General features: G+C 40.6%; 1 protein-coding gene across 1 annotated transcript; it reads right to left on the reverse strand.

Annotated features, from left to right (window-relative positions):
* Positions 1 to 568: 568 nt before the first annotated feature.
* Positions 569 to 14,080, reverse strand: INSIG2 (insulin induced gene 2). The gene is made up of 6 exons (XM_010575124.1): positions 13,857 to 14,080; positions 10,030 to 10,370; positions 6,992 to 7,116; positions 4,536 to 4,702; positions 4,006 to 4,105; positions 569 to 3,506 (listed from the first exon to the last, which is right to left on the reverse strand). Exons 2-6 carry the CDS (start codon positions 10,271 to 10,273, stop codon positions 3,465 to 3,467), a joined length of 678 nt encoding a protein of 225 aa, XP_010573426.1. The 5' UTR covers positions 10,274 to 10,370; positions 13,857 to 14,080; the 3' UTR covers positions 569 to 3,464.
* Positions 14,081 to 14,228: the final 148 nt, after the last annotated feature.

Raw genomic sequence — 14,228 nt, forward strand, 5'->3', positions numbered from 1 at the left:
AACACTGATGAACCTCTCCTCCCAGCTCTTCTTCACCTCTGCCCAGAGGCCTTTTCATTACACATTTCTAAACCTCTATCTGTTACTTCTTTTTTGAGACAGAGCGATAGGCACTATGAATGGACAGTCTGAGGATACCAGAGTAACATTCAGTTCATATCCAGACTGGAACATTAATAAATACAAATATATTAAGGGATTCCCTGCCATTCATGGTTTGGTTTTTTCTTTTTTTTTTTTTTTTTCATATTCATAGTGGCTATTTATATCTAAATCTCTGTTTTCTGTACTGCAACTGAAGTTATCTGGCTTATTTTCCCCCAGCTCAAATATTCCCATTGCAGATTCAAAAGGGCAAATTTTCAAAGGCTGCTCAGCATGCGAATTATGATAGAATCACTGCCGATTTGATCTCGCCTACTTCTTTTTTAGTATTTCTAGACAGATGTTTTGTGCAGCCAATATGCCAGCTCAATGGTCAAAATTATTACGAGATTGCTGATAGAAGGCAACTCAGTGTGTTTTAAAAATCAGTATCATTTCTTAAAGAAAGAAGAAACCTATCAAACAAGGTTGTAATTGTATTTAATGCACATTTTGCTTTTAACAGCAACTTGCCAGTTTAAACAGCATAGACCTTACAATGCTTAATTAGTGAAGAGGTTATAGTGCTTATAAAGTTGTATCTAAAATATACCTTATTCATTCTCTATTGAACAACATTTTTAAGACAGTCTAATGTTATAATTACAGGCTATACAGTAGCAGCATGTTCACACCACTACAGTTAAGGCTGTGTCAGCATTCTCATCATGAACCTTTTTCAGGGTTTGAACACTTCAGCCATAAAATTACAAGCAGTTTGAAAAAGTGACATCCAAGATGTGAATCCGGTATTGACTTTAGTCAAATAAGAATAAAAATAGTAAAACACATAAAGGACTCCACCCAAATTTATTTTGGATGATTGCTGCCTTTGCACAACGTGCTCAAAATTTCCAAAATGAAATTTAAAAGAAGTTAGTGGACAGCACAGTCTAATCAGGTTTAGATGAATCTTGAGTGCAAAGTGTTGTAAAGTGGGTGCCACACATGCACAATAACCACTTCTCACATACTGCACATTTTAACATACACAAGGCTTCTTCTGTGTAAATATTTAGACTGGCAGATAAAAGCAGTTCTGCCACTTAGTGAATAATAAAAGCTACTCATCTCCAGTTGTATACACTTACTGGTCATGACAAAACTAAATTGTTTACCAAGGCAGCACACTGGCTCCTGAGGTGCCATGTTATTCCCTACAGTTAGGATAAGAAACATCTGAATTTTTATGCCATTCATGCCCTGATGAATCAAGAGGGACTCATCACGCTGCCCACCAAGCTGAAGCCATTTGTTTAAGTAAAGAAGGCAGATGAAGCAAAATACTGTATGGAAAGGGACCCAACAGCTTTTTCAGTGAAATGCCAGAGCCTGCCTAAAGAAACTCACCTTTAGTTCATGCCCTGACAGTTTCTTGGTTTTATTAATAAAATGCTTCTTATTGCCGTATGGTTTGATTAAAAGAAAATCTCTAGTCAGGGATCTAAAACATGTTCTACCTCTGCTTAAAGCAAAGCGCATCTGTAAGTGCTTTCCTGAAACGTTACCCAATGAAAGTGTGCTTCAGGTGTTGAATTGTCATGGAACCGTGACAAGCTGATGAAACTTTGTGGAGCTGCAGAACCAAGCTCTTTATATATCATTTGCTTATTTATTGTTTTCACACTTCCCCATTCAAGAAATTTTCCTTTTGTGACCGCCTCTTTCATTACAACGCTTTTGGAAGCACTCCATTGCATACTTTTCAGACTTATGAGATAAACACGAAAGACTGAAAAAGAGTTGCCTATTTCAAGCTTCATATACAATGCATACACACATTTATTAATAAAAACTTGTCTAAACATCTATTTGTTCTTTGGACCAACTCCAGCCTCCCTAGGTGACTGTAACATGTCTTATAAACCTTTCATGGAAGATTTAAAACATAGTACTTCAAGACAAAAAAAGGAGAACGAATACATTAAAACATCATCGACAGAGACAGAAGGGGGAAAACAAAGAGACATCCCATGACAAAATCACTGCTGGCACAGGTTAGCAGTGTCCTCTTGAAGTCTGCTTTCTGCCTTCTTGCACGAGTTCTTTTATCTCATGGTCTTAAAAGCGAGATGCAAAGCCAAGAGGAAATTCCACGTATGCCCCCAAATATGGGTCATACACTAAAATCCTTCTTCTTAAGAAGGGAACCGATTAGCACACAGCCTATTTCAGCTCTCTGTCCTATCAAGACTTTCTGTGCACAGGCACCTGTAAAATAGGGGTAACAGTATTTCTCAACCTCAGAAAATTGCTACAAGAACAAATGCATTTATGGTTACCTGGACCACAGTCACAGCAATAAGGGCTACATCAGTACCTAAAATACAGCCTTGACTCCTTCTGCTGATCCCTGTGAACAGAGCAGGTAGTAGACAAGAACTATCAAGAGTAGCAATGGTAATGGAGGGGTTTATGACACTATATGGTAGTGGCTGATTTAGTTCAGCAGAATTAAGTTTCGCAATAAAAACTCCCTAAGATTTTTTTTTTCATAAGGGATCAAAACAACTCAGCTTAAGGGATTGTAAAAGAATGACCTGAACTGTATCCCATTACTCAACAGAACAGGTAGTTTCAGAATCTGTCCACATCTCATGATGGTCCACTTAAATTCATATATAAACATGCATACTGGTTGTACCGGGGAAAAAAATAGCAAGTCATTTCCAGCCTCAGTTTCCATTTCTGTGTTCTGTGATACTGGGCACATACCACAGACAAATGAAATACCACAGCAATAACCCACACAATCCATATTAAGTTTCCTCACCTGTGATGTAAGAAGAATGATACAGCATATTAACAGGCAGAAATCAGTTACTTACTGCATCAAAGCTCACCTGTAATCCATGGATTTCATAAAGATATTACGGGCTATCATCATGAAAAGAGAAGATCTTCCTTCCTAAATTTGAATCCCTGTCTTTCACTGAGCTATTACGAACAAATTCCTCAAAACTTTCAAGGTAAAGTGAAGCAAGAAGTTTCAGCTACAGAAACGTAGTGCAAAGGTTCAGTTTGGCACTGCAACATTATGGACAGACAAGAATTTATGGTAAACTCAGTTTAGATTTGGAAAAAAGAATCCTATAATTGAACCAATATTGTAAAATATATTGCATACTATTGTAACTTCACAGTAATCAAAATCAGACATCAAGGTTTCTATAGAAGCAGCAATCACAGATTGCAGTAAAGTATACCACTCAAGGGAAAAAAATTGCGTTTTGGCAATTTCATAGTCAAGTGTTCCTTATGCTCCTCCAACAGTCATTTGTCAGATATTTTCCTGTTTAAAAGGTGTATATTGTTTCTCCTCAGTCCTCGTGAGACTTCTCTGCAATGACTTTGCATTCATACTGAAAAACAGAAGTTGACAAAATAAATAATATTGATTTACATAACTAATGAAAAAGACTGCTATGAGGGGGATTTTTCTACAAAATGGGTGATAAAATATGTTAGCTTACACTTCACCCAGGTAACCTTGGTCTCCCTAAGTTCTGTGCACACACTGTTGGCTGCAGTTTCTGTCTCCTTCAGCAGCAGAAAGAGCAGTTCAGACTTAGGGGATGGGATAGCCTGACTTCTCCCCAAAGACGGGAGCTCTTATTTAGCTCTTGGTCCTGAAAGGACTAGAAGTATGCAACTAAGAGCGTACAGAGCAAAGTCATGGGCTGTGCTCTGAGTAACAGTACTAATGGCTCACTAACTAGATCAAAAAGCAACAATTACTGATTTCTGCCTTACTGCACATCCACAAGTCAAACAGCTGGTTGGTATATACGAAGGAAGGAATGACATGTAGATTAAAACTTTTAACTAGAAGGCAATTGACGCCCCCCCCTCCAAACTCACCATTGCCAGTTGCCTGCCGATATTGCCCATAGTTATTCCGCCAGCAAAAAATATACATGGCAACCAGGAACGAACATAAAGGAAATCCGGAGATGTGTATCTGGAAAAGAACATATGTTTTTGAGCTCAATGTTGTATACTACATAGAGTCATCCAATCACATGAGACAAATCCACAAATTTAAATATTAGGACACTTCAATTCAAAAAGACACATATTATAGAAATTTAATTACTTCTAGCAAATAACAAAGGATGCTTCTTATTGATTATAATCAGATTTGTTCAACTAAAAAAAAGCATGTTACACTGCTGGTAAGGTGGTAATTTTATTGAAATGAACAACTTCCAACTAAAAGTCTCACTTAAAAAATACATAAAAGCTTTCATGAACAGTCCAATTTATGTTACGCTCAAAATTAAGTGCTGGCAGCTTTGGAAATCATGTCAAATTCTACCCTTTCAATTATTCTGATTTTATGTTACAGCTTCAGGAGACTATCATTTAACCTTAAAGGAGTAAATACTTACTGATAAACTCCATTGTAGACCAGAAGTTGTGACACCAATGTGGCCAGGAAAGCAATTCCTACTCCAAGACCAAAGCCACTTCGTGATCTATCAAATGTCCACCACAGACCAATTGACAGGGCTGCTAATGTGAGAGACAACTGGATATTGTTGGCAAAATCCACTTTCTGTGTTGATTGTTAAGGATAAGCTTGGAAGTATTATATACAAGTGTAAAGCAGTTTTCTTCATTTCTGTTTATATTTTGACACAACAGAAAAAAATACCATAAAAAAAAATACAGCACTAGCTGTATCAGCTATCACACAGCTATCTGGTATAAAGAAATAATTCTTCTGAGTGTTGCCAATGTATCAGGAGACTAAAAACTTATGACACTTCTTCACGTTTTTAAGGTCTTAGCACTGTGTAAGAGCGAAGAGACTATACACCTGCCAGACACTGCAGGTGTTTTATACAGACATACAATGCACACGTTACTCTTCAGAGTAAGGACATCTCATCCTTACCTAATCCTTTATTATGCTAAGCATGAAATCTTAAATTTAGCATCAGACTCCTCCAAATGACAGGGATTTACTGAAAAAAAGGTATTTCTCACTCTTACTCAATTGCAATTTTGTAATTTAAATGCTAGTTTACATTCAGCTAAACATTAAAAATGTTAATGTTTTCTATAAAACAAAACGTAAATAATATTACTGTGAAAGTATTAATGTAAACCAACATTGAAAATCAGTTTTGTCAACTTGGTGATAAAAGTGTAAAGTTACTCCAGATATCCTTGTAGTGTTTCACATTCTTCAAAATGTTTTGGAAATACTAACTCATACTCACTACTCCTGTCCAAAACAGATTATTAAAAAGGAGGCTGTCAAGTTTCATAAGCCTGAAAGCAAATTTATGGGATGACAACATAAAAACACTGCCCTATTTTCTCACAAAGACCTGGAGAGAGACCTGGAGGAAATGAGAAAGAAGTTCAGCTAAGTGAAATAAATAATTACAGGATAAAAATCGATAGCATCAGAAAAAATGTCAAACAAGAGCAAAAACCACACCAAATACGGCAATACGCAGAACGGGTAATAAGCTGAAAAGAAAGCAGTCTGGAGAGCTGTCAAGGAGGAAATACAGACGGTACATTAATGATGTCCTGGAATACGTGTAACAGCTGTTAGAAAACTGCAAGAAGGTTTGCTGTAAATAATCTGACCCATGCAGAGAGAAGCTGTCAATTCTCTCGTACTTTTTAAAAGCAGCGAAGTTGCACGTGCTTACACAACACGTACAGTCCAGGTCAGTGAGAACCACAGGACCAGATTAATGCATCTCTGGCAAGGACAGCAAGGTTTGCGAGGGACAGTGGGAATGACTCTGAACCTTGGCAGCTCCAGCTCATCTCCCCATACTGGACAGGACAGCTGGTGGGAACAAAACCAAACAAGTACAAAACCCATCCAAGGGCCAAGCCACCTCTGTAAGAATTCAGCCAGCTCTCACAACTTTCACTTAACTTGCCCTCTTTTCCTGGAAATGAGAAGATTCAGTAGCACGCCATCTTAGCACGGCTTCTGCAAACCGTGTTGGAGCTGACACTGAAGGAAGTGAGAGTTCCAGAGATGATCAACTTTCTTTCTAGTTAGTTTACAAGAACCCAATTTTCACAGACAGATCCCGGTTTTACCTGACAGAGGAGGCACTAGGCATGACTACACAAAACCACTAGACTCACAGCACTGCCAGTAAGGTGTGCCAGTCCACATGAAAAGCACCCTGTCACCCAGCATGTCCCCAGCTGCTTCAGAGGGAAGGGATGCCAATTTTGAGCACACTTGTGCAAGTATGTATCTGAATAGCTACACAATGAGAAGAAGTATAATGCACTGCAACACACTGACTTACTTCCAATTGTTATTACGGAATGACCGCGGGAATGGTAACTACTCTCTCAGCATCAAGGCATCATTTGCAGAATGGGATAACAACGTTTACTTGCTTTGTGTAGTCCTGGGTATTACCTGGTCCCGAGTTTTCTGCATTCTTTGCAAAGTGCATGTGCTTCACTGATGACCTCAAGACTGGGCTTCAACCTCTTATTACGGTGTTAAAAGGACATCAACCCTTGGAATGTCTTAAAGCACTTTTCCGTAACACCTACCACATAAATATTTCCCAGCACTTACTTTAATTATTCAAAGAAAATAAAGACTATAAGTAAGACAAAGCCCTATATTGAGACATCTCTAATGAAAAGATTTTTCAGAACGAAAGGAAGGGAGACTTACCACCTCCAATACTGCCGCGACAGTTTAACACTAATACATATTCTGCATTTCCCTTGCAAGAATGCTGCACGTTATATCTTTAATGACAACTCACTATGACTAACTATGTGAGCTTTGTTTTAGTGGAAACCCATTTGTTATTGCCAATTTCATTAGAATATAGGATACAGCGCTGGCATGATTTATTCCCACAAAGACTGCTACACATCGCATTACACTGGACCATTCTCTCTTAAATTTATGTGGCTCTCCCAGATGTCTGTCCATGCATGGGTACAATAACCCAATCACAGCTGTGGAGACAGGAAAGAAAAAAGGCCCAGAAGTTAGAGCACTGGCAATATTTAACTAAAATACAGACTATCTAGACTTTGACAAATATTGTTACTACTAAAACAGCTCTTTTAAGGATAAATAGCACAAAACATGCATTGTAAAAGAAGAGGAGTTTCAAACAATTTCATTATTTGAAAAAGCCCTGCAAAATTTCAGCAGCATCTTCAACCACTGCAGCAGTGACCTGGCAGAAGTAGCAAAACAGAGACAACCTGAACTAGGGGTGGAAAATGAAAGAACTCTGCACCTTACCAAAATCTGCAGTCTCACACTGTAGTTCAAAAAGAGCAGTAACAGCTTGCAGGCTGGCACTTTTGAAAATCCCACATATCAAACATACATGTTTCAATAAATGCAAAACAAACACACCACAGTAAGGGTTGAGTGTGGTTTGTAACATCAGTATTTTATGTCTTCTTTTGTTGTTGTTACAAGCAGTTTTTGCTTGGATAACGTTTTTCTCTTCTTCAATGCTACTATAAAGGCTTACACAGAAGAGGGGAAGCCAAGAGTCTTCAGTAGCTGTTGAACAGAGAAAGCAAACAGGACTTTCAACCCCAGGGAACTGCTATGGTCTTTGAACACTTCTTCATAAATGTGTTCTCTACTGCAATTACAGCTAAAAAGACTGTCACCAACACCACTGAAGAATGCCACTGCTGCTTAATGTTAAACTGGTGCTGCAAGAATGGGGCAGAGCCTGCATCATGGGTACAGACTCCAGTGCCCTCAGTCTGGCATGCTGTTGGAGGTATGTTATGGCAAATGCTCCTTATTCTGCCAGAGAGGAAACTGATGTCCAGGATTCAGGAAAATACATCACCAGTAAAGCTGGAGAGGGAAAAAAACTCCCTGAGCAATTTTCTTGCCAAAGGCACAGGGCCAAACTGATGACTAATAACAGTGATGGATGAAAGGACTTCTCTGAAAGCAGCCTTGATCACCACTGATTATAAACACGCAAAATACCTTTATTCTGTTCATAATAATGAACCATACTGCATAGAAATGTTCATGTCAATTCCAGGAAGGCTGTGCAAGTACGAATGGTAAGAAAATGGGTGAGTTATCAGCATTTGGCACAGAGGTTCCCTGTATGTATGCAAGCAGAGAAGATAAGGAAAGAAAATGGGGAAGACTGATAGTGTAAAAGAAAGAACACGAACCCCTCAACAGGGGTCACTCCTGCTGGGAAAAGCCAATTAAGGCAGTAATATCTTTAAATCAGGTGGCTTCAAATCAAGCAGTGCAAATGCCTAGCAAGTGACTGACTACACTTTACAAGCCATATCCAGTCTTTCCATCAAAACCACCACCCCATCAGAACCAGAAAGTCCCACAAGTTTCTTCTGAGATGATAGCAAGATCGGCTTCCCCACATGCAGCTGCAGACAGTGTTCTCAGACAACCCAAGAGAGCATAAGGTGCAGCCTGATGCAAACAGTTGACAGTGCAAACCTTACAATGAACATTGCAAGCTTCATGCATTGCTTTATGCAATTCTGTCATTTCAACCCCCACTACTCCATATATAAAAGATCAAACCTTTACCAGACATGTTTGTTGAGACAATCAGTTTAAACTATAAAAGAAAAATGCAGCAAATGCAGGATACAAACGAAAAACTAATCAACAATCTCAGCAAGACAGCAGAAATAGGACTAAGACAACTAGCAGATAAAGCAGGTATGCAAATGCCACCATAACATGCCAAATGCATTTCCAAAGGGGAAGAAAACTGACATATTCAGAGAGATATTTGGAGGGTTTCCTTTCAAATCAAGCTCCTCTATGACACCTGGGGTATAGTATTTCAACAAGGTGTCAAAAAGAAAGCAATTAGACTAGGAAAAAAATAGACTTAAATATTATCATTAGCAAAACAGTGATGCCAACTCAAAAGCTAGTTTATTGACTCATATTAATACCCAGAAACATGAGCTTCTCAATCTTATTAAAACTGACCTCTAGGAAGATATCGCCTTTACAGTAAAGGTTTGCTAAAGCAGAATCCTCCAGTACTGGCTGCTAAGAATATTCCCTTCGTAAAGCCTAAAACTAACCCATAGGATCAGTGATCTTCAGAGCCAAGTAGAAAGCCAAATTCCATCAGGCTTGTAACACGGAAGATGCCTTGATAGTTGAAGATGAAAGAAGAAGAAAAAGGGATATTTCTTACCACCTACAGTAGACATCTCACTTAAGCTAGCTAAACACGCAAAAGCTTCAACTCCCTACGTGGTCATGGGAGAAATGGAGCATGTTCACATCATCCGACTTGATAGATGAATCTAACCGAAGTGCTCTGTTATGCAACGTGCCTCTACAACCGCAAACTGCGTGCCTGGCCTCAACTCCCTGAGACAGTCAGGTCTCCCGGCTTTACGGAGTTAAAGCTATACTTCGAACTGGAATGAGGAACAAACGGAAAGCTGGACCACAAAAGGGAGCGTTACTCAGGGTGTTTTGCTGTGTTCAAAACAAGGTACTGTGTGCTGCACAATCTGACATTTCCAGGGTATCTTCAAGGGCTGCCTGTGCACTCCTGTAATCCAGCCTCAAGGTTACAAGCGGCACCACCTTCTAAAGTCTGTTAAACTTGTACTCTAACACAGCAGAAAAAGCAAAGGTTATGCTCTGCTAACAATATTACAGTAAAACAAGTTAGCCGAACAACAATTTCTGGACACATACATGCATATTCGTATATACACAGCGCGATCAGGATAGTAATAGCTCAAAAAGGGCAGTGATGTTGGAAGAGAAATTTTTATCTTCCACACCTTTCGTATAATTTTTTTGTAACTATATAACTACCTATATCCACCCTTTCATCTCCACTCCAGGCATACATACACGACTGAACTTACCTGATGCTGTGCCACAGCAAGGTGGTACCCACCAAGCTGAGGAGAAGATGCTTGTGATCACATCAGGGGGGAAGAGAGTAACGTTTCTCTGGATCTGAAGCAAGTTTAATACTAATGCAAGAAATACGCCAATAAAAAACAGCACTATACCACGAATTACCAAATTCATGCCATGACTGGTTACAGATGAAATGTACGGGCCACACTTTTTTGGTAATGTTGGCATTGCGTCATTTTCCGCCATGACTTCTTATATTCTCAGAGACATCCAACAGGCTGACTGAGGAGGATTCACTTGCAATCAGTATTTTGATTCTCCTCAATTAGGAGATACCCAAACCCTGAAAAATAATTAAAAAAAGGGTGAAAAAGGCAGATATAAGAAACATTAAATATATTTCTCTTAAATACATTGGAGATTGGGTTAAAAAATAATGGCTATTATATTTTTCTGAGGCAGCAATTAGTCATTTGAGAGCAGAACCAGCCACAGCTGCAAAAATGCCTTACGAAGAAAACAGGTTTTACAAATAGCTTGGCCTACTAGGAGACAGAGGAGGAGGAAACATGTGGGATGGGACAGCTAGCAACGTGAAACCACAGAGAAAAGCTGAAGAAATGAAACCAATACCAGATAGAAGAAAGGCTTGCTTTGCAGTAACAATAAATTGTTTTTCTCCCCTCCTTTAAGCAACAACTGGAGATTATGTAATTCAGAAGCAAGTAAACACAGCCCTTAGTTTCAAGTCAGCCACAGAGGTTCACAGATCTCTCTTCTTGAAGAGACGCCAGAAAACATTTCTCAACTGGAAAGTGAAATCTGAGAAATATTTTTCAGGATCGAGTCAGAACTTCACCAATCCCACAGCGCATCCATTTTTGTATCCCCAGATAAGAGCAAACAACTCAGCAAACCAGAGAAGTAATCTCAGAGAAATATTTACCGAAGTAACACACTTTTGGTGAAAACTGCCATACGTTACTACAAACTGTAACTGTAATCAGGCACAAAAGAACCTGAGAGTGAAGGGAAAGGGAGCTTCCTCTGCCTGTGCCCTAGGTAGCGTCCTACATGAGTAACTCTGCCGGCACTACAGGAATGGCAGAGTTCCCATCCCGATCACGCTTTTTAAAAAAACCTGTCCATCAAGAGTCTTGTTATACATGGATTCAGTACCACATTCATGTATAACAACGATTTTGATTGACAGCTTAGCCACCTGGAACTTAAGAAAAAAAGCCCTGACATTGTTTTTAAATTTGAAACTGCCAACTGGTGGCGGCTTTTGTTAACTCTTACTTATGGCCACACGGGCACAAGGGGAGCCCAACCAGCGCATCCATCCCCCTTCCTCCCCAGCTTCAGCATATCCCAAGGAAGCTCTCTGAAAATGCAGCAGCAGTGCAGAGGATGCGGCATTCACTTTTGCTGTCTGAAAGCCAAAAGGGAAGTTAAATACATCCAGGCTAGTTGAGATACTACAGGTAAACGCACAGAAGATGCGATGCCACGCCGTGGCAACCTCCATCACTCAGAAAAAGTTCCAAGAGGCAAAACAAAAGGAAAAAAAAAAAGTTCTGATCACATGTAACTTCCCACTTGCAGTTCGGGGAGGCAGGAGAGTCCTCCTAAGAATACAGGATCTCTCCTACACGGCCAGTTCTCCGTGTTATTTGTAATCATGAACACGTCTTAGGGGGAAAGAGGGCAACCACAGTGTCTGCCTTCTTAAGTCAGCTTCCTGAGTCACACGGAACAGATGTCTGCATCAAGGCTGGCACTGGCACTGCAACACACTTCCCTCAAGCAAAAAGGAGGTGCTCCAGACTTTTTTTTTTCCCCTCCTCCAAATGGCATGGCAGTGGAGCTTGGATAATACATTTAGCCTCCAGGAAAGAAAGCACAGAGTCACAAATACATGACTATTTCAGCTGGGAGTCTCCCCTGTCCCTGGGGCCTTTGCCCACCAGATGATTACAGGAACTTCCAGAATTTACAGAAGTCTTGTCAATACACGGCATTGGAGACTGTAGGTCCCAATTACAAGCTCTGCAGGAATACCGTACCTAATGGGGGCTTTTAAACTGTTACATCCCTTCTTAGCTTTAGCTTGCCTAGGAAAACAAACTAAACTCTTGACTCTCCACTTACTTCACCATCCCAACAGCTCCTGGCACTTTCTGAAGTCTGCATATCCCTTTTTTTTTTTTAATGCATGACCAGAGCTGATGTGCACAATCCCAGATTCGTCTCTCACAGCCTTGTACAAGAAAGTTCACTTCTGCGTCTCTCTCTAAATGAACTCTTCTGCTGCACACCAAGGATCACAATTTCTTTTTTCACTGTCATAAAGCAATTGCTCACCTCCTGTGATCCATTACTACATTCAAGCCTCTCTTCTTTCCTGTTACTGAATTCCTTGTTCCTTGATACCAGCCCCAAACCTTGCGTGCTGAATTTCAGCCCATAGGTATTATTTCGTGTGACACTCAACATCACTCCATTCTTCCTGTAGGGTATCTCAGTCCTCTTTGGCCCTGCAAATGGATCCCAGCTTTGAGTCATCAGCAAACACCATTACTGCATCCTACTTTGTGCACCAACGTCATCAACTAAAATACTGAGCGAGATCAGCTCAAGTCCCTGTCTTTGATGAAATCTAGTAACAATTTTCCCACAGCCATTATTTCCCCATTTTATCCTCTCTTGATATCTCCCTCTAACAAGACTGTTTATGGTATTTGAAGAATACAAGAATCTCCAACTTAATTAAGAATCATCAACTGTCCCACATAGCAATACTGACATAAACACTGATCGGATCTTACTTCTTCCCCCCCCCCAGAAATGCTGGTGATCAAATAAAAGGCCAATTTTATTCTGGCATAAACCAGTTTCAGAATATAAAACCTGCATTTACCCAACTTCCATTTATTTAATACATAATTTGGCAAATATATTTAATTGTGAAGTGTTATTGAAACATAACAGGATTTTGCTATGCAAGGAAATCACTTACTGCTTTTATACAATCACTACAGCTGCAAGTCATTCAAGGCACCAGCAACAGATTTTTACTACAAGGTAAGCAGCCGGACCACAGCAAGGGCACTTGAGTGGGTCCATGTTGGTGAATGTTGATAACAAGCAACACGAGGTCCCAAATCAGCATGATGCAGTAATTTCCATCCTTTTCTCACCCCACACATATTGTTCCTATTTGTTTTATCCCAGTTTCCAAATTTCCTCCACTCATTGGCTCTGAGACCTTCTGGCACGCCACACAGCAATAGGGGAAAGAGCAAGGTGACCAACACTCATGTAAAGATTCTTCAGAGCCTTGGACAGCCCGGGCTTGTGATGCTCAGGCATGGCAAAGGTATTTACTATCATCGCCTTTCATGAAAATGGAAATTAAGATCTCTCAAGAAGACATCGCCTCCTTCTTCCGGACTGGGATGCTAGCGTGCCTGCAGACAGAAGAGGGGATGTCTCTCCTTTTAAGCCTTGTATTTTACTAAGCGCTTCCACTCAGATGGGAAGAGTTCACATACTGAAGCAACACTACTTCTGAGCCTTCATCTCTTGGGAACGCGTATTCAAAACTGTAACACCACACTGAGATCGACAGGCGTGGCACTCCCACGAAGTCTCAGCTGCACTTCCCCTCCTCGGTGGCACACAGCTTCAACCCAAGCTTTTTTTACATACCACGCAAGAGCATTATATACGATTCGCAAGGCAACCACGCGATGTCTGGCGTTGCACAAAAAGTTAACAAGTAAATTATCGCCCTAGACGTTTTTAAAACACTTAGTCACTTAACTGTCTTCTAATTAGAAGATCCGTCCCGCAAGCGCTCCCCACTGCTCTTCATGCTCGCGAAGAGCCTTCTGCTGCGTGCAATTCACAACTTCTGACGCGATACAGACACATTAGGAACAACGCCGTGTAGCGGGGGCCAAGAAAGAAGATTTATTTAAGCAACACCGCACGGGAGATGGCAAAAACGGCGAAACGACAAGAAACCATCTGTCTTCTGCGAGGCCACGCCAAAAGCAAACCACCCCCCTTCCCCGGGCACCGGGCGAGGCGGCTCTCCCGGCCGGTCTCCATCCACCCGGGCACCAAGGCGCTCGCTTCAGGACGGCGTTTCAGCACCTCCGGCCCAGGCCGGGCCCGTTAAGCAACGCCCGCG

Source organism: Haliaeetus leucocephalus, unplaced genomic scaffold (assembly GCF_000737465.1).
Source record: "Haliaeetus leucocephalus isolate CR32 unplaced genomic scaffold, Haliaeetus_leucocephalus-4.0 Scaffold451, whole genome shotgun sequence".
Taxonomy (NCBI): Eukaryota; Metazoa; Chordata; class Aves; order Accipitriformes; family Accipitridae; genus Haliaeetus; species Haliaeetus leucocephalus.

What these genes read in the sequence shown, in the direction of transcription:
- INSIG2 (XM_010575124.1), bottom strand. Translation starts at nt 10,273, where the DNA reads ATGGCGGAAAATGACGCAATGCCAACATTACCAAAAAAGTGTGGCCCG. An exon ending in GAATAAATCATGCCAGCGCT is followed by an intron (nt 4,703 to 6,991) that starts GTATCCTATATT and finishes CAATCAACACAG; the next exon opens with AAAGTGGATTTTGCCAACAA. An exon ending in GTCTACAATGGAGTTTATCA is followed by an intron (nt 4,106 to 4,535) that starts GTAAGTATTTAC and finishes GTTCTTTTCCAG; the next exon opens with ATACACATCTCCGGATTTCC.